Genomic DNA, 21,630 nt, shown 5'->3' on the forward strand with positions numbered 1-21,630 from the left:
GTATCGATATTGTTGGGTCATTGGACCCTCCGACCGCAGCGGGACACCGGTTCATCTTGGTTTTGGTGGACCACGCCACAAGGTACCCAGAGGCTATTCCTCTGAGGACCATCACTGCACCGGTGGTGGCGCGGGCACTGTTGGGAATTTTTACCCGAGTGGGATTCCCGAAGGTCGTGGTGTCGGATAGGGGCACCAATTTCATGTCGGCCTACATGCAGGCCATGTGGAAGGAGTGTGGAGTGACCTACCGGTTCTCCACCCCTTACCACCCCCAGACTAACGGACTTGTAGAGCGCTTCAATAAGACATTGAAGGGGATGATCCGAAGCCTTCCCGAAGGCTTGAGGCGTAAATGGGACGTCCTCCTCCCCTGCTTGTTATTCTCCTATCGGGAGGTACCGCAGAAGGGAGTCGGGTTCAGCCCGTTTGAATTGCTCTATGGCCATCCCGTTAGGGGTCCCCTCAGTTTAGTGAAAGAGGGGTGGGAGAAGACTTCACAGAAGCTTCCCCGTGACATTGTCAGCTACATGCTGGCGTTCCGCAGCCAGATGGCCAAGCTGTGGAAGGCAGCCACAGAGAACCTAGAGGCTAGCCAGACCGTGATGAAGGAGTGGTATGACCGCAACGCTCGGACGGTCGAGTTGGACGTTGGACAGAAGGTGTGGGTTATGGAACCTGGGGAGCTGTGTGCCCTCCAGGACCGGTGGACTGGCCCGTTCGACATTGTGGAGCGGCGAGGCCAGACCACATACGTTGTGGATGTAAAAACCCCCCGTCAGCCCCTCAGGGTGCTCCACGTCAACCGCCTGAAGCCGCACCATGAGCGATCGGAGCTTGCTCTCCTTATGGTGACGGATGGGAGCGAAGAGGAAGAGAGTGAAGCTCTTCCTGACCTTCTGGCGGCACAAGAGAAGGATGGTTCGGTGGAAGGTGTAGTCCTCTCCCCATCCTTGACCCCAGAGCAGCAGAGGGACTGTCGCCATGTCCTGGGACAGTTCGCCTCGTTGTTCTCCCTCACGCCTGGAATCACTCATTGGTGTACCCATGATGTGGACACAGGGGATAGCCCCCCGGTGAAGAACAAGTCTTACCAGCTCTCTGACCGAGTGAAGGATAGCATCCAGCGTGAGGTGGCAAAGATGCTGGAGCTGGGGCTGATAGAACCTTCCAGCAGCCCGTGGGCTAGTCCAGTGGTGTTGGTGCCGAAAGCGGCCCCACCGGGTACGACGCCAGAACTTCGGTTCTGTGTGGACTACCGGGGGTTGAACTCTGTCACGAAGACAGATGCTCACCCCATCCCACGTGCAGATGAGCTGGTGGACCGGCTGGGAGCAGCCCGGTACCTCAGCACCATTGACCTGACATCCGGATATTGGCAGATTGCCATGGCCGACGGAGCACGGGAGAAGACAGCGTTCTCCACCCCAGAGGGCCACTACCAATTTCGAGTGATGCCCTTTGGGCTCAAAAATGCTCCGGCCACATTCCAGCGGTTAGTGAATCAGGTACTATCTGGCCTGGGGTCCTTCTCAGCAGCCTACTTGGATGACATAGCTGTCTTCAGTAGCAACTGGGAGGACCATCTGCGACACCTCCAGGAGGTATTGCAGGCGCTGCAACGCGCTGGCTTAACTATTAAAGCCAGCAAGTGCCAGATTGGACAGGGATCTGTCGTGTACCTGGGACACCTGGTGGGCGGAGGTAAGGTGCAACCCCTCCAGGCCAAAATTGAAACCATCTTGGCTTGGGAGCCCCCCAAGACCCAAACAGAGGTCCGAGCTTTCCTCGGCCTCACTGGGTATTACCGCCGGTTCGTCAAGGGATATGGTACCATCGTGACCCCCTTGACGGAGTTGACCTCAAAGAAACAACCTCGCAAGGTCATATGGACACCTGCATGCCAAGAAGCCTTTGATACGCTGAAAAATGCGATGTGTACAGCTCCAGTACTAGCAACACCCGATTTCAGCAAGGAATTTATTGTACAGACCGACGCCTCAGAGCACGGCATAGGTGCGGTGCTCTCGCAACTCAACACCGAGGGCCAAGACCAACCTGTGGCCTTCATATCTCGAAGACTCCTCCCTCGGGAACGGCGATGGAGCACCATTGAGAGAGAAGCCTTCGCGGTGGTATGGGCTCTGAAGAAGTTGAGGCCATACCTCTTTGGCACTCACTTCCTTATCCAGACCGACCACCGCCCCCTTCGCTGGCTCATGCAGATGAGAGGCGAAAACCCCAAGTTGTTGAGGTGGTCCATTTCCCTACAGGGGATGGACTTTCGGGTGGAACATCGGCCCGGAGTTGACCACGCCAATGCTGACGGTCTCTCCAGGTTTTTCCGCCTTAGTGAAGAGAACTCCCTAGAGGTTGGGTAGCTCTCCCCTCTTTCGGCTGGGGGGGGACGCATGTTGGACCTGTCAGCCCTAGGGTGGTCTCCCCTTCTATTTTTGTATCGTGCCTCATTTTTTCCACCCTCATTTTTATGTTGGACTAGGTCTCCGGGCGCCTTTTCATTGCCAGGCAGTGTTAAGGTGCAGGTGCTCCCTTCTCCCAAGATGGCTGCCACAGACCCCTGCTACTGCAGGGTGGTCGTTTTTCATAGTAGCACCCTAGCTGCCAGGAGCTGGCTGGGACCCACAACAATGTTGCGATACCAGCCCGCCTTTTTGTCCCATAGTTAGAGTGGGGAAGCTCCTGGAAGAAGCTGGAACCTTCTAGAAGGGAGGTGGGGTTTTACTTTTGCCGCCTTGGCTAGAGGTCACCTGACCTAGGGCTACTTAAGAGTGGGAGGGAAGCTTTTGTGGTGAGTTGGCCATTGGGGTGAAGCAGAGCCAGAAGAATCCACCAGGAGTGTAGGCGGTAGGGCCTAGCCAGGGACTTATGCCTCTGAGAGTGACAGGATTTAGGTACTGCCTCTTAAGTGAGTGAGGTGCCCTGTGAATCCCACTGATCTTGCCCAGTAGTAGGAGGACCCAGAGACTCTCTGCCAGCCTGACTAGGAAGGACCTAGTCGCCCTCTCCATCCCTACCCCTGTAACAGAACCCCTTAAGGGCGCCAGATACATCTGCGCCAAAAGACTTCATCTGTCAACTGAGAACTGAAACCTAACTTTAAGAACTGAGACTGCATGACAAGAGCGAGCTGTAAGCCTTGAATGCCAGAGCTGAGACTGCGTGTCCAAGCTACCCTAGTGAACAAAATACTAAGCCGATTGCCAAGTCACCGGGGATCGACCAGGTACTAGCGCTGTGACCCCCGCGCTCCCTGCCCTGGTCTGGGACCCCCGGCAGCGTGCTCCGCTGAGCACTTTACCCCCATCCTTAATTTGAGCCCCCCCCTGCGACGACGAAGCCAGCGCGCTCACCGCCGCGGCCTGGAGGCCTGGGAGAGTGCTCTGCTGTGTCGCTAGGCCCAGGCGAAGTCCGGGGCCCCGTCGCTGCCGTCGCAGCTGTGTGAGGAGAAGCGCAAGGTCGGGGCCGAGTTCCCCCAACGTCGTGAGGACGGACGCCTGCTGACGCCGAGACGGAGGTAAGCCCGGAGGCCGAGATCCCCCCTGGTGCGCCCCCTGCTGGTCTGGAAACCACACCGCACTTGGCCCGGGTTGTCCCCTCCGTGGGAATCCCCTCCCCTGCCTGCGCGACGGAGGGACCCCGCCGAGGGATCCTGTCCGTGTCCCCCCTCCTGTGTTACTGAGCGCGGTGCTCTGTGAACTGCACCGGAGCATAGGGACTCGCTCCTCAAGTCCAGTAATCTTCCCCGCTGGAAGCCGTTCAAAGTACTGACTGACATTACTCTCGTGTGGCGCTTCACGCCACCGACTCTGCTTCCTCAGTCGGAGAGACCGGGACGGCGAGTAACCCCATGTATTCTATGCACTGCTCGAAAGAAATTACATGCCAAGGAATGCGAGTAGCGCACTGTGTTACATGTTCTGCTCGAAAGTAATTACATGCCAAGGACTGCGAGTAGCGCACTGTGTTACATGTTCTGCTCTAAAGTAACTATATGCCAAGGAATGCGAGTAGCGCATCGTGTTATATGCTCTACTCGAAAGTAATTACATGCCAAGGAATGCGAGTAGCGCACTGTGTTACATGTTCTGCTCGAAAGTAATTACATGCCAAGGAATGAGAGTAGCGCATGGTGTTATATGCTCTACTCGAAAGTAGTCACATGCCCAGGAATGCGAGTAGCGCACTGTGTTATATGCTCTGCTCAAAGGTAATGACATGCGACTGATTACGAGTCACGCGATGTATTAAATGTTCTACGCAAACGTATCCCCATGCAACTGATTGCGCGTAGCGCTATGTTTATATGCCTTGCTTCACAGTACTAGGGGCCCTTGATCACGAGGAGCGCTCAGTTCTACAGGCGCCATGTTAGTGAACCCAATGTGTCCCCTTTCAAGTATTACGCTTAGTTAGACGGCCGGTTCAGGGAAAGACTTTACGTAAGCACGCACGGCGCTAGAACAAGGTTAGGCACTGCATAGATATCACCCAGAGTGTCGAATGTAATGTCACAATGGTATTATGATTCATGTATTACCTTGTTATTTCCTGAACTGCATCTGACCAGCTATACTTGGATAAACTTGAAGTATTTGCATAATTTAAACGGTGTGGCGTCCCTTATTGTGTGTGACTCTAGTCCATGAGAAGCGTGTGGTGTATGGTTGCTTAACACATAGCCCTCTGGTTGCCCGACCGGCTCGCGCCACGCTACCGCCTATAGGGCCTGGTGACCCCAGGTTCCTACAGTGGTGTACCAGAAACTCCCCTCAGAACTAAGAACCCCTTATCCGACTAGCTTAGTGTCACATTCGTTATCCGAGATTTAGCTCGGCGGTCCCAATGTATAGACAACCCAGAACATGCGACTTAGTTATTCTCAGGAATGGTGGGAACCCGAAATACCCGTTTGCACATATATATCAGTCCACAACAGAATAACTAAGACACAGTAAAGTTTAAAGAATTTATTCATAAACCTCGAGTCCTGTTATACAGTACTTTGGCTAACATAAGCAGACAAATGGTTAAGATCATTACCATTAGCATTGTTACAATTCCATAGAAAATGAAAGGAGCGATCATATTAATAATGACAGTGGAAAACAACCACCCTCCTTTCTCTAGTAACTAATAAAATATTATTAGACTATTAGAAGGTCTCATAGGCTTGCATAGGGGACCCCATACCGTATAGATCAGCTTAGGTGTATCACATCACAGGATCAGCTCAGTGTTCTCTGCAACAGCTCTTCTATCGAATGCTCTAACAACATGCTGCGCTCTAAATATTAAAGCCCACGACTTTCTGGTATTTGCAGCTGCGTGCATGTTATGACTAAACAGTGGTACGATCACCCTGAACACAATCAGCCGGCACCGTCTAGTGTCCTAGAACAGTTCTTTACTCGATGTACAGACCAAGGGCACTAGCAACTGTTAAGGATGTATAAATAACATTCACTTGAGACAAGAGCGAGTCTGCATTTCTCAAATGAATAACATGTAACCACAGTATCGGGTGCAAAGGCAGCAAAAGCAACAAGATGGCTTTCCAACAGCTAACGTGATTGAGCTAACTTAGCACCGTAAATAGGGAGTGGCCTAAAACCACGTGACATCCCCCTTTGATCGAACCACGGTACAACCAGGGGCGAATATTTTTAGCAGAACGCAGAGTTCAAGATCAACGATGCAGACTAAAGAGCTTGAAATGTGAGTTCAGAAAAAGAGAGGAAAATAAATCCAAGAGAGGAAAAACATTTTTTACTCCCCTTGACTCGCCATCATGTATTGTGAGGACAATTCTCAATTTAGGAAAGTATAAGCAGCATATGTAGCTGCAGCTTCCAGTAGAAAATTATTGGAGTCATCTGCAAAATTGTCTGTCATCCAATTCAGCAAAGAAAAAGAACACACGTGTTCCACAGGGAAATGAGTATCCAGTACTCCACGTGGACAAGAAGCAGGCATCTCGATGTAACTTCGTGCCAGGAAGTTAACTGCTGCCTTCTCGATATCCCATAATCCAAGGACTCCTTGCGCCGCACCCAAGGCCATAAACCCGATTCCAGAACAGTCAAACTCATGAACCACTAAGGGATACATCAGCCGATCAAAATCCAGGTCAGGCGACACCAAGTTTGACAAACACATATCCAGAGCCCATTGGAAAGGACATTCGAGACAGTGAAAAACAAGCTGTACACAAGTGAAAAACGGAAACCGGAAGGACAATCCATAAGCGACACTCAAGGTAGCCAGGGGTAAAGTCCCATAGGATTCCCACATCCGGCTACGCAGATGGAACAGGCTGAATCCGTGGTCGAGTAGCGCAAGTCATGCATCCATAGCGTAGAGCGCAGACCAACAGGAGTATGCCAGCAATTAATGCGAGAATCAGAGGAAACCCTCCGAAGACCCCAGAAAAAATAGAATGGAAAATAGTCGGTATTATACCAAAAATAGACTGGAAGGACGTCACAAGGCCAGAGCCTACAATTTTAAAAAAATGTACCAGACCAGTCGTAGAAGAAGCATTGAAGATAGTGTGTATTAATGTGCCAAAATGTAGGGGGAGGTCAGTATTCAAAAGAGCTTGAACTTCCGTGCGAGTGTTCGCCACCTGAAGGAGAAATGTTTCACGTGACGAAGTCAACGCAACCTCCTTTTGAGACAAAAAAGCCCTTATTCTGCTCATCCTATTGAACTCTGCTTTCAAGGTCGGAATCGTCGGCCAGATGGATATATCCAGTCGGCCTTGCGGGGGTGGGAAAAGCACGTTATTACAGCAAATTACCCTCCGTGAAACTGAAACAATATAGGGAATTCCAGCTAACATCCCACAGCAAGCCTCACTATTTAGAAGCAAATAACTACCATTAGCAAGCAGCGTAAATGACGGCGTTATAACTGGCACAGGAATGCCCTTCAAGAAGCAAGCTAAATTAGGGGCATTCATATTACATGATCCATGTAATTGGATATGTCTACATACTACGGAATGATCAGGAGCAGTCGTACACTCCTCACCCTTCAAATAAACTTCTTTGCCGTCTCTCTCACATCGATACGTAAAAGGGAGAGACCAGACCTCATGCAAAAATGCAGAACCAAGTCTTTCATATCTGCCCAAGGCATAATGTTTCATGCACGAACTAAACCTATACATAGAAATCGGGAGAGTGACCATCCCATGGACAAGCCACACTGCATAATCAGACTCAGCCACAGAAAAAGGCAAAGGTTCCAACCTTTCTATATGCAGTAGGGAATACGTAGCATCTTTCATGGACATGAATTGCTGCTTTGCAGTCAGATTAAATGGGCGGAATAAAGAAGAAATATTCATATAATCCCAAGGTACTTTCCCCGCCTTTAACGTCTGCAAAGTCCAAGCAAATTGCATAATCGAACGTAATTGATTTTGACCATGATACAACACAGACACATCTTCCTGGACAATATCTACAACAGATGAAATAATGTTATCCAATGTATATATTCTCGACGATAAGGTATTTATACTATTATCTATTACTGCCAATACTTTTTCCATATTGGCCTGGTCAATAGCACGGAGCCTGGAAGCAGCCTCAATCTGCGACAACTTCCAAACCTCGTTGTAAACAGCATACACCCATCTTTTGGATCTTCCCAATGCGGGACCTTTAACAAAATCATTCAAATCAATTTTGTCATGCAAACGTGACAAGTGAAATTTAACTGATTCTAATGTGGAATGTTGCAACCATGACTGACACAATTTACCTACCGAGTAGGTAGTGACAGTGTGTGAGGACAAAAAACGAGGGTCTACTCTATCCTGTATGTACCCGGGAATCAACCCCAAAAATCTACGTTGACAGGTATCCGAACTTTTTTGCCATATCAACCAACCTTTAGGGTCCAATGCACTAATATTAAAGGTGGAATTGGAAATAAAAGACTGCAACATAGTAAGGGACAGATCTGTGTGATTCTCCCAACCAGGATAAGCACCCAGAACCGGGATCGAGGGGGAATTTAATTTTTTAGAAATAGCCAATCCAAAACAGGTTGTCTGAAAAATTGTGGGATTTAAAAATAACATGTGGTTTGGGATGAGGCAGGCACGATGTAAAGCTTCTGTGCCTTGTACTTGCAAAGACTTAGTTCCCCAAACCGATTTGAGATCAATAGCATCTTTCCAAACGTCATACCCTCCAATTGCCAAATCGTCCATAAAGGACTAGGAAAACAATAATTTAGTGTGTGTCAAACGCACCTTTGAAATAGATTCATCTCTAAGTTTAAAATAAAAGGATGCATTATTGTATACACTGAAATCCGAAAAATATGAGAATTTGTCGACTAATGTTTTTGAACTATCAAACATCGGGGCGGGGCAATGTTCCCACTGAGTAAAGTTGACTAAACTACGAAATGTGTTAGCCCTATGAAGAAAATGAGTACCATAATGTTGATAACAAAACTGCTCTGCATAGTTTTCAGTATTCAAATACAAATCCTCAGCATCAAATGCGGCATAGTATTTCAAATCAGAAAACAGTGTCTCTATAGTTTTCACATCCCAATCATCAGACCGAATGTTCTGTTTAACCACATCACCCATAGAAACACGATATACAGATGGTACATTAATCACTTCCGTGGGCCCATGAATTTGAAATTTAACCGCATCCCATGCTATTCCATCACGGACAGGCCAGGCGGTGATATTCACAAAAGTCTGGTCCCTCTTCATGATGTGCGACGATGAATGTGGGGCCAAAGTTCCATTAATTAATCTAATTGTAGAACGTTCATTCAGGTAGTGTCCATTTATAAGCCTAAAAAACACCACCACAAAACCAATGGACATGAACAAAAAAATGCAAATGAGCACCAGCCAAATGTAAATCCAGGGTGGAACCAAAAATTGTCTCTTGAACCAGGCAAAACATTTTGAAAATTTGGAAGGGGCAGTGGAAGTCAATGATTCAGTTCCAAAGGAAGAATTAGACTGGATAATGTCAGTTGAATGCAAAAGTGGCAATGGAACATCAGCAGGATAAGAATACTCAGCATCATCAAGCAAATCACCATCCGCAGGTGATACAGCAGACTCAGAAAGTACTTGCATTTCAATGGCAACGGCAGGCACGATGTCAGATGGTGGCACCACAACAGAACTGTGCATCATTGAAGGGCAAGAAACTGAAGGTGTCAGACTATGGAGTATCGGCCACCCTGTGTAGCTTGACATTGTCAACTGAAATGTACCTGTTGTCTCTGTGACCAGGAAGCGGAGGCAAAACAATCGTACGGGTACCCTCAACTCCAAGCACCGGCACTGGTGCACGATAAGAGGGGCCAAACTCCTTTTTCTTCTCCACCTTCTCACGGACCAGATCACCAACTCGGGGTAGCCAGCCGACTACCGGAATCTGTAGTCCAGCCTCGGATGCAGAGGATATGTGTTCTTTTGCCAGAGTGTCTCTTGCTTCTTGAAGATTCTGTAAGACAGTACAGTGGTCATCTAAGTCAAAAGGCGCGGCTGCCGCCGCCATGTCGAGACCCTCAAGGTCTGGGACAAACATTCGAACTCCGAAGAGCATCATGTACGGGGTCCTCCCACCCAGAGACCTTCTAGGGAGATTATTAAGTCCACGTTGGACGTCATACAAATGGGCTAGCCAGTTTTTGCCAGTACCTAACACCCTGGCTGTCAATGATTGCTTTAGGTCACGGTTCATTCGTTCCACAACACTATTGCCCTCAGGCCGGTATGGAGACGAAAATTTGACTTGGACCCCCAAACTTCTCATAGCTTCTTTTTAAGCCTTAGAGGCGAACGCAGGGCCCTGATCAGAGTGAAGGGTGCCACATGCAAAACTCCCTATAAAGACACGCAATGCTTTGATGACAGTCCTGGCATCAGCACTCCTGTGTGGCCACACCCACAGAAAACGTGTGCACGAATCCACTGCCACCAAGATATACTTGTACGCAGTGTCAGAGGAAAAAGGACCGCAGTGATCTAAATAAACACACGCTAGTGGTTGATTAGATATACGCAGCTGCGTTTGTGGTGGACGCGCCACAGAAGACGGCTTTATTTGTTGGCAAATACCACAATTGAGGACATAAGTCCGCGTATGTTTGTACAAACCGTACCACCAATAACGCTGCTGCAACAGTGACACAGTTGCGGACACTCCAGCGTGCGCTGACGCAACACCCTCGTGCGCAGCTTGTACCAATGCAGGCCTGCAGTCCGAATTGGGAATAACCCTATCCCCAACATCATTAATCCTCACTAACGGGACGTTATCAGGACTTAAGTGATAATGGTATCGAGAAGGGAAACCTCTAGGGAAGTTTGTCCCAGTCTCTGATGCAGCAATAGCTGCCAAGATGTCATCATCGGTCTTACTTTTGGATCTTGTAACTGCTGCTACCAAGTATGTTGCCACTGCTGTTTTTGCTGCCTCGTCAGCCAAACTGTTACCGACAGCATGGACGCCAACTCGTTGGTGACCAAGTGTGTGAATAACATTCACAAGGGGTCGACTGCCTTTGAGTTCAGCCACCCTAGCCCAAAGCGTTTTATGCTTCACTGTGCTACCTTTTGAATCACGAAATCCATTCGCGATCCAAAACATCAGATTGTCGTTGTAAGATTGAACACAATAGTAAGAATCACTCACTATAAGAGTTGTGACTCTGTAATCAGCAAACTCCAGTGCAAGCACCAGAGCACGTAGCTCCGCCAATTGTGCGGTACAATCACCCAAAGTCTGCGTATGCACCGCATCCTGTACGAACTCTCCATTCACGAAAGTACCAACAACAATTGCGCAAGCCGCTGAATAAGCGTGCCTTGATCCAGTTGCGGGCTGCGCGGACCCATCAGTGTATATGACACAATGGAACTCCTCCAACGGGCGCAATGTAAGTGGAGCCGGATGAACTAATTCATACTCCAAACTTTCCTGAGTCTGCAGCCCTGCGTCAAAGATATATTCGACGTCAGGCGAGGCTAAGGAGGTAGCCCATTGTATCCACCTTGGATGCAAAGCTTTAGAATTCGGCACACTTGCTTTAGTGACTGCCTCTAGGGCAGGAAATGGTGTCACCACCATCATGCGTTTCCCCTGCGATAGCGCTCGTTCTTTCAGGATTGCCATCTAAACTGCTGTCAAAACTTTTTCGACAGTGGAGAAACGCATTTCAGCCGAAGTATATAAATGAGATTTGTAAGCAATGGGGACAGTGTCGCCTTCATTGTATGTTAAGTACGTGAACCCCTCCACACCCGGCACAATTCTTATGACCAGGTTTGTGTGGTTATCACGAGTTTGTAAATATTTCGCAGTAAGAAGGTCAGACTGCAAAGAGTGTAATGCAGCCGAATGCTCTGGCAGCCAGCAAGATTTGGTAAAAGTAGGTTGCACCAAGGCATATAGTGTCTTGATACGCTGGGCATATTCAGGAATGTAGGTACGACCGAAAATCAGAAAGCCCAGCAATGATTGTAGTTGTTTCAGTGTCGTAGGGATACGAAGGCGTGCGCATTTCTCAAGGAACTGCGGAGCCAAGCCTCGGCCCTCATTGTTGAGTTCGTACCCCAAGAATAAAACTGTGTACTCGGCAATGTGGGACTTCTTAAAGTTAAACTTGTAACCAAAGTCCGCAAACATAGTAATTATGTTGTCCACGCGAGCAAGGTGTGGAAGCAACTCGTCGTCTGTTAAGTAGATGTCATCAACGTACGAGTACGCCTCCGGGTCTACCATCTCTAAGAGAGAGACCACACGGGCAGCAAAAACCCCAGGACTATTTTTATAGCCCATTGGAAGCCTTTTGAACACTTTTTGTTTACCACCCGAAGTAAAAGCGGTCCACTCATAACTATGAGGTGCTATGTTATCGCAATAAAAGCCATTGGACAAGTCAAGTGTGGTTTTGAACCTTTTTCTCACAAGACTATCGACGAGAGCCGAACTATGGGTATTTTGCACCGCACAATTCCGGCAGTGCGAGTTTAAGTGCCGGTAATCCAAAACTAGGCGGTACGATCCGTCAGGCTTCGTTACAGTGAATAAAGGATTATTCATGGGTGACACACACGTTTCAATTACTCCCTGATATTCCAATTGTTCAAGGATAGCCGCGACGTGAGACCTAGCCTCTCGACGCATAGGGTATTGGGGTTGAGGCTGGGGGTCGGACCGCAATGGAATTTCGTGGAGGGTAGAACATTTATCCCACCCCACCTGATTACGATACAACGCAGGTGCTAGCACCCGCGCCCACTCCTCGGCCAACTTCTTAGACTCCTCCTTGGGCACTACGTGTCCAAAAGAAGGAAGAATGACTTCTTCCCCCCTTGGAGCGTTTAGAACGAAAGCCGGGGGCCAATCTTTCTCCGCCAATAGAATATCATAGGTGGTCGTCAGATTATCCCAAAATACCGCATTAATTTTTCGTTGTATGTCACCCTCAATATTGAGGACTACGTCAAATAATCTCTCAGGGGGGGCTACGCGAGTATCAGCAGTTTCTACTGTTACATAGATTTTAGTTGCTGTCGCCTCCAGAAATGGACGCAGTGCTCCCCGCACTACTGTAACTTCCGCCGCGCTGTCTAGCAGCATCAGCGCCCATTTCATGTTCAGAAGCTGTGTCCGCACCATCTGAGGCATACTTCGCTGAGATTGCAGCAACTTTCTTTTTCTGAAACTGAGGACGTGGACGTGCAGAATCTTCTTGCTTGCCTTTTCCGTCCGCCTGTCGGGGCTGGTCTCGACCTTGAGCACCCCGGCCTCTCCCACGGTCTCCGCCACCAAAGTGTGAAGCCGCTGATTCCTGTGAAGAACGAGGAGAGCGCTGGTCAGGAACCTGAAACCTATCAGGTGACTTAATACGAGAACGATCACGCAAATCATAAGTGCGTTCAACATACGCCTGAACAGGAGAGGCAGGACGAGTATCCTGTTTCTGTTGCTGTTTTTCTTGTTTTTTAGCTCGCCAATTTTGTTTTGGAAAGTTGGGTTTATCGTCTTTTGTAGACGAACTCACTTTAGTTTGCTGTACTACATCAGGAATTTTGATGACGGGTTTCACGCCTAGAGCACTACGTCCAACCATCCTATAGGCTTTCGCAATAACTTTTGCAAATTCCCTCGGCTTATCGTCATCTGCAATTAGTGCCATCATGTTTCCCACTTGAAACTGCATGGCATCTCCTTTGAGATTTCCCATAATCATGGAACATACTATATCGAAGCTGTCGATAAGCCGCATTCCCAACTCAATTGCTGCTTCCGCACCATGGTCCTCCTGGACCTTTTTGATAACGGAAGGTAGTACCGACATAGACGTAGTGCCGAAGCACTTCGAATAGGTCGCGGCAAAGACCTTGCCCCAGTTGTCACAATCGACAATGTCTGGGACTAATTCTTTCGGCAAAGTAATAGTGAGTATCCTGTGTTTTTCCACAGGACTTGTGTTAGGAAACACGGCTTCTAGTTGATCGAATTTTTCTGCAAGCCAATAAGGATACTCATCCTTATTCTGGGGGCGCTTGCCAACAACCGCGTTTACCATTACAGGACTGATCACTACCGCATGATGGTGATCAGCCCCGTGTCCCGCAACTACAGGTGCCCCCACCTGTATAGTGCGCGACACATACTGCACTAACGCCCTATGGACCGTAATCAGGGTTGTGTGTAGTATACGTAAGCTATCCACTCCTACCGTCAGGTAGCGTGGATGAGGTGTATGTCCGGCCAGCACCGGCCAAGTAGCTCCTTCAATAGACAAAGGACCCAGTCTCGCCGGGGTGACCGTGTGGGGGAGGGCGCCATTAAACCAAATAGTGTGCTGCCAGGTTAAAATAGGAATTTCTAAAGCCATATATGGGGTATAATGAAGAGGCACCTGCGTAGCAGTGTATTTGTGGAACGTTTTATCGACATCTTCCACAGCCTCAAAGGTAACCCAAGAGTAAAACAACTCATAAGGGTAAGTGGCACTTGCACTTACGACAAACACCACTGCCATCCCGTCATCAGGCACCCCGTACGTCCTCAAATGAGCACGTAGAGACACCCTACTATGAGCGGGAATTTCTACCGCCATTAGGACTAAAAAGAAGATACAACGAGATCTTTAGTAGCACTTGGGCTTAGATTAGTGTAACCTTTTTTATTATCAAGCTTGAAAGAACCTATAGCCTAAAACCTAGGTAGGTTATACCGTCACTCCCGTTAACCGGAAACCAGAGTGAGGGCGTTGTGGACTAATAAAAAGCACTACTAAGGCATCTCAGATATTTAAGACCAAACGTTAGGTGCGCCATGTTGTAGGGATTCTGCGTATGCACAGAACTATGCGCAGGAAACCAGAACCTTAGAGAATTGTGGTGTACCAGAAACTCCCCTCAGAACTAAGAACCCCTTATCCGACTAGCTTAGTGTCACATTCGTTATCCGAGATTTAGCTCGGCGGTCCCAATGTATAGACAACCCAGAACATGCGACTTAGTTATTCTCAGGAATGGTGGGAACCCGAAATACCCGTTTGCACATATATATCAGTCCACAACAGAATAACTAAGACACAGTAAAGTTTAAAGAATTTATTCATAAACCTCGAGTCCTGTTATACAGTACTTTGGCTAACATAAGCAGACAAATGGTTAAGATCATTACCATTAGCATTGTTACAATTCCATAGAAAATGAAAGGAGCGATCATATTAATAATGACAGTGGAAAACAACCACCCTCCTTTCTCTAGTAACTAATAAAATATTATTAGACTATTAGAAGGTCTCATAGGCTTGCATAGGGGACCCCATACCGTATAGATCAGCTTAGGTGTATCACATTACAGGATCAGCTCAGTGTTCTCTGCAACAGCTCTTCTATCGAATGCTCTAACAACATGCTGCGCTCTAAATATTAAAGCCCACGACTTTCTGGTATTTGCAGCTGCGTGCATGTTATGACTAAACAGTGGTACGATCACCCTGAACACAATCAGCCGGCACCGTCTAGTGTCCTAGAACAGTTCTTTACTCGATGTACAGACCAAGGGCACTAGCAACTGTTAAGGATGTATAAATAACATTCACTTGAGACAAGAGCGAGTCTGCATTTCTCAAATGAATAACATGTAACCACAGTGTCGGGTGCAAAGGCAGCAAAAGCAACAAGATGGCTTTCCAACAGCTAACGTGATTGAGCTAACTTAGCACCGTAAATAGGGAGTGGCCTAAAACCACGTGACAAAGTCACTGGCCATGTCATGAGTGATGTAATATGTGAGGTCATAAGCAGAGCTATGTGGGGGTGCGAGTTATAGTTAGCTCACTAACTATAATGGCTGAATTTCTCTGTTTTTGTAAGAGTGAAATGTCAGCCTAACTATAACGTCCCTGTAACCTTTGTTTTTGTCAGTAAATATATATATATATATATATATATAATATATATATATCACCAAAGTACTTAAATGTAAAGTTGGCAGTAGTATTTCTATACTTCTATATACTTACCTTGCTTTATAGTGGTATTTGATGTTCTGGTTAGTTCCTTTTTGAAAGCGGCGGTTAAAGCACGTAGATCTACGGAAGGATAATTGGTCTTCAGTACTGTGTTTTAATGTTTAATGTCTGTTTAATCAGACTATCTTTGATCATAGGTCTTGTTCTTTTTATAATTCTGTTCTTAGCAGACCCTTGGAGGTTTTGGATATTAGAATTATTGGTTGTTGGCGGATTGTTTTTTGTGTAGCTGTTATCTATTACAATGCATTCCGCGCTTTAGAATTGTATATTGTATATGCATTTTATCATGCTCCCTGGAATGTTATTTTATTGTTTTATGTGTGATGTATTTTGTAAATGCACTTTTATGATTTTCCTTAAAATCGAATAAAGGTTTTCAAACTGAAACTGAACTGATTTTCTGGACTCAATATTTTTCTAGGTTGATATACAAAACTTAGCATTCTGAAATACCTGCCATCATGACCTGCCATCATGTAAGAAGTGTGTATCTGTTGCCACTGCACAGTATGTGATGTGAAGATTAAGGCTTAGTGCCTCTTTTTTAGATGGGAGTAAAGGTTCCTAAGATTAGTGCTAATACTCATTGCTGTTGTGTAAGAAGAGGGTATACTGATATTCATTGCCCTGTATGAAAGGCTTATCTTTATGCTCGTTTCACCATTTGTTTGGAGTATTACTGATAATCCTTGTCCACTCTTTGAGGGAAGTGTTGATACTCATGTGCTCTATGTAAATTGACCCCTGATACTCATTTACCCCGGGTAACGGGCTAGCACTGGTACTAGCTTGATCATGTATGTGGATAGTACTGATAATCCTTTTCTACTTTGTAAGAGGGGACTTCTGACTCACTTTATGCCATAGTGAGAGCTCAGCACTGATACTCATTGGGGCCTTTGTGAAGTGAATATTCCTACTCAGCTGCCTCTGTGTGAAAGCTGAACAGGGATTCACACTGTACCTTGTAACAAGCAAGTACTCCTACTCATCGCACCCTGGTGAGATGAGAACATTTATTTATTGCAGTCTCTGAGGAAGCTTAGTATTGATACTCAGTCCGCCAAGGTTTTTCATTATTTCTTGTCTGTCCTGTACTTTAACAGAGCCCAGAAGAAGCTGAAAAGGGTGATTCAGTCGAAGAACCTGTGTATGAATCAACATTTATCACTACCACCGTCGAAGAGCACACAGAGGCCACAGATGTTGTCTCAGAACATTCGAATGTGCTTCAACCAGAGCCGGAAACAGTCAACCTCACCCCCCAATCAAGCACAGCACCACCACAGGAGGTCACTGGTGCTGACCAAGGACAAAGCCAGACACCCACAAGCTCCAAGGAAGAGCTTGAACTGGAAGGAGACCCCTCCACATCTGGTGAGATTGAAGGTGAAGAGGAAAGCTGTGATCAGGATGCTTCTCTGGAAGGCATGCGCAGGCTCTCTGAGAACATGATGGCGTTCAGCGTTGACCTTTTCAAGCTGGTGGACCAAGACTCCAAGGAGCCCAACATAGTGCTCTCCCCGCTCAGCATTTCTCTGGGACTCTCGCAGCTCGCACTAGGTCAGTTGACTCTCGCGCAGGCCCTTATAAATACTTTTACATGCAATGCACATGCCAAATAGCTAAGATAGAGTGCACACATCTTGACAGCAACTGCTGCTGCACACTACATACTTACAACACATCAAATTTTCAACAACAAAATATCAGCTATATTCCCATTAATATCTGCATATTACAGCTCACAAACAACACAATCCGGTCGGTGATGGAATCCTGTGAAACAGAGCAAGAAGGTAGAGGGCTCCACTAAAACTATAAGGGTATACCAATGACACAATGTTTGCTATACATAAACACATAACAGATATGCCCACAAATGTACCCCCCCCCCCCCCCCACTCTTTTGCATTGGTAAATGCAATTATTTACACACTCCCCTAAATACGTATTCACCAGAAGAGCAACTAGAGGCAATTTGTTTTTTAGGGGGGGGTATACAAATTTCGGGGGGGGGGGGGCTAATTCTTTCAGCAATCAGCTGAGCAAAGATGCAGGACCTCTAAGAAGGGGTAAAAGCACAACAAAGCCTTGTTAACAAGTAAATGGTCTTTTAAAGATCTGTGAAGTACTCGGGTGCAGCTGCAATAAGACGGACGTCAGCTGGGGATGCTGTCTCAGCCTGGGCTGACACACACAACGGGGGGGAGGGGGAGGGGGCCTGAAGCCCTTTGAGCCCAATGGGCGTTGCGGGCCTGGTATTTACACGTCGGTTTCAAACACACCACCACAGACTTAAATAAACACATACATTTCCTTCCTTGATTATACTCATATGCAATTATACACACACTCCAGATACAAATATATAAGTTACTATTCATACACCTACCTATACACAGAAACACACTCACATACACTCACTAGAAGCACACAATTGCAAATAGTCTAAAGCACTATTGTTTTGTGTGCACGTGCATTGTCTTGTGGGAATGTATTCAGAAGTCAACAGCCTTATATAAATAGTACATTTGTGTGAATTAAGCTTGTGTAAATCTTGTTCCTAGGGAAGTTACGTGAGATGTGAATTGTTGTTTTAGAGTGTGTCAAAAACGGTCTTGTTTTTTGCCTCACAGGGGCAGGATCTGAGACTGAGAAGAAACTCTTACGGACCCTTCACGTGGAGTCGGCTAAATGTCTCCACCGCACACTGAAAACTGTGCGGAAGGAGCTGGGCTCGCGACTTCTTCGTCTTGCCACGCGCATGTACATTGGAAAAGGTGAGGCCCTTTGCTTGTGCGCCCCAGCTCACCAGAGCAGGGTCCGTAATCTCAGGCAGTTGAAATATGAATGTGCAGTGAGTATGTGTTTGAAGGAGTCGGTGCGTGAGCCTTAGTATGAGTGTCAGTGTGTCAGTGAGTTAGAATAATCAAAGTCACATTGAGTCTCACTGGGATCTATGATGGTGTGTGAGTGAATGGGCTTAGTGCCAATATCGGCAGCACTCCCCATCGCCCCCCACAGCAATATCCTGGAGAAATAAACAGACAAGACACCTTTTTTGTGGAGAAAATTGCTGCAGATTTATTTGCATAACAAATATGCCAACATGGTGGGTTATCTTATGGGCGATCCCAATGCTTGCAGCCCCTCACCGCCTGTCCACCTGATGAGCCAAATTACACCGTGGCCATAGCCAATCGGTGTTTGCCAGATTTGGGGGCGGGGATAACCCCTCCCACCGGTGTGTGAGTGAATGGGCTTGAGCAGTACTCTAAATAGGTCAGGGTCTGCCAGCAGCCAGACCGTGGCACAGCAAAACAAGCATTGGCAAAGCAAATAGGTCTCACCTATAAGACCTATTGGCTTTGTTAATGTTTTTAGCCATGTTAAACAGCATTACGTTTGCTGCACACCGAGGTGACAAAAATACCTAATGACAAGACTGTCGCATCATTTTGTAGGCAACACACATGCACACACTTACAAAGGGCACTGTTTTGTCTTTTTATTTACAGCTCCGAGATGGATGGGTAAATAAAAAAAGAGTACCACAAAAATGCTGTTTTAAAATGGAGTTCATAGTGCTTTAAAAAAAATATATAAATATATAACAGATGAGCTGGTTACAAGAGTAGGATGGGGTGAAGTAACACGGCGGTCGGGGAGAAGCAACAGGTAGAAGAGAACTAGGCGAAGGAGAACAACATCGAGTGTGGGGGTCAGAAGCCATCGATGAAAGAAAGTAACATGGAGTGTGGGGACAGAAGCACACAGTGCCAGAGCAACATGAGGTGCAGGGGCAGTAGCACAAGGGTGAGAGAGCACTACAAGTGTGCGATGTAGGAGACAGAGTGAGGGAGGATACAAGCACATGATGAATAGAGCAGAAAACCATCTGCACTCTCATGTAGTGTTTTAACAAACAAAAAAAGTAGTTCTCCAGTATTGGATCTTTCCTAGATTGAACAATTCGCCATCGTCTAAGATGGATTCCCACTGTATAATTATAAAGCAGTACAGTATAATACACATAGCCTGCAATGGCTAGAAAACATTCACTTTAGTAGCATATCCACATTCATTTGTTAAGAACCAAACTTCAGTCAATCAGGCGACAGCACCCTCTAGAACACTCACCACAAAAGGCTTCATTCCTTCAAATTTTCTACTGCACGTCTTGTGATGAGAGTCTCCCTAAGCTCTGCTCAGTTTATTACCAGTTTTATCTCATTGTAGAGGCTTATTCATCAGGAAAGACAGTTCTCACCAGCACCTGCCAAGATCTGACTACGTACAATGTCAGACTCAACAAAGAGGACTTTTTAAACCTTGTGGGAAGAAATTACTTCACTCAGAAAACCCACACAAGGAGTGTATTTATTGTCTAGATCCTTCACACAACGTAAAGGATTCTCAAATATGCCATACGTTTTCTTCCAAGATTCTTAAAGCTAGAGAGGGGAGGCTTCTTGTATGGCTCCAAACATTTAAATCTAAGGAGGCTTTGATTTCTGAGGAGTATAGTGAGGATTCGTCAAAAACAGAAATGAGATTACAAAACAAAAAATGATCACTTGATCAGCGGTGTTCAGAGTTACCAAAAAAGGCATTAAAAAAGAACCATCATGAGTCTTCAAGTGAGCAAAGATATCAGGAGAGTACTCTCACAAACAGAAAAAAAAGAAAGTTTCCTCAGAAAAAAATACAATCTGAGCCTACCACTCCCTCCCCTAGTTTGGCATAACATTGCAAAAACCTCTCATCAGTGCCAGCGACAGGAATTGGCAAATCAACATCAACATTGTCGTCGACATTAACACCAATGACGAAGTCGACATCCACAGAGACAGCAACAACTACATTGATGATCATGAGACCTTTGACGACAGCGATGTCGATGATAGCACCATTGACGATGGTAGCACTGCTGATGAAAAAACAATTGACGACGGGAAAGAGGTCTCCACTGACAATAAAGGTTGCAAGTGGAACGTAGAGAGAAAAAAAATACAATTGGATACTTTACGGCCGGAGCATACCTCTCCAAGAAAAGTTTCTCCTTTCCTACTAAGCCACTTATTAGATGAAGAGGATTCGAATGATAAACGACCATTTGCGATGGCCCACAGTCTTTCCAAACTAAATTTTAAATATCAGGAAGAAGATGAAGAGGAATGCTATGACTATTATTATTCTTCAGGACCACAACAATATATTGAGAAAACTTCTCAATATATGTACCAATTCCAACATTATGCTCACCATCCGCTTCAAGATGGCATGGTTCAGGTGCCAATAACTTTAGTACAAGACCTTCAAGGTTTGTTGTAAGATAACTTCAGGAGGTTTGTGGAATCTACAAAGGCTTAATCTCCATCACAGCTAATGTGACTGCTGAAATCCCCTCAAATACACCCCCCCCTGCGTGTGCTTTTCCTACGCCTCAGACACCCAGAAGAACACCAACTTTGAACATTGCAGTGATGCTTACGGATGAGGAAGTTTCCTTGGATGAGGATAGAGAAGAAGGGGAAATCCCTGACAATCAATCGACACCCAATGAGTGGAATGGTTACCAAATTCAGAGTAGGCTCTATAACAACAAATAACAATCAGGGTGGAACATGTTCCAGGGACAAGCAATGTTCTGGCAGATACATTGAGCAAGACCAGTAACAGCTGTCAAATCTAGATCTGTTTGCGATGATGCAGGAATACCGAAAATGCCGGTTTTACGCAAGTTGACACCCACAGCAGGGATCGTGAGGGAATGCATTCTCGATCAGATGATCAGAGATCTTTGCTTACGCTTTTTCCCTGATCTCGTTACTTTCAAGACTTCTCAGCCAAATGAAGAGGAAACCATGCCAAATAATTCTAATTTCCAGATGAGTCAGACAGCATTGTTTCACCAAACTACTACTCCTATCGAAGAAGACTCCCATTCAGCTGAAACCTCTACTTACATTACTGACAATGGACCACAACCAAGTACTCCATCTGGATCTGACATCCTTGCACTTGTTGGCCTGGCTCCTGAAC

The 21,630-nt window shown here is 46.5% G+C and overlaps 1 protein-coding gene across 1 annotated transcript in view; it reads left to right on the forward strand.

Moving 5' to 3' along the window:
• The window catches only part of SERPINF2 (serpin family F member 2), a 248,280-nt gene that overhangs the window by 142,167 nt on the left and 84,483 nt on the right, over positions 1–21,630 (forward strand). Inside the window, exons 5-6 of the mRNA XM_085649072.1 lie at positions 16,689–17,145; positions 18,222–18,365. Coding sequence (XP_085505198.1) covers positions 16,689–17,145; positions 18,222–18,365 — 601 coding nt within the window. The remainder of the gene's footprint in view (positions 1–16,688; positions 17,146–18,221; positions 18,366–21,630) is intronic.

Source organism: Triturus cristatus, chromosome 3_2 (genome assembly GCF_964204655.1).
Source record: "Triturus cristatus chromosome 3_2, aTriCri1.1, whole genome shotgun sequence".
Taxonomy (NCBI): Eukaryota; Metazoa; Chordata; class Amphibia; order Caudata; family Salamandridae; genus Triturus; species Triturus cristatus.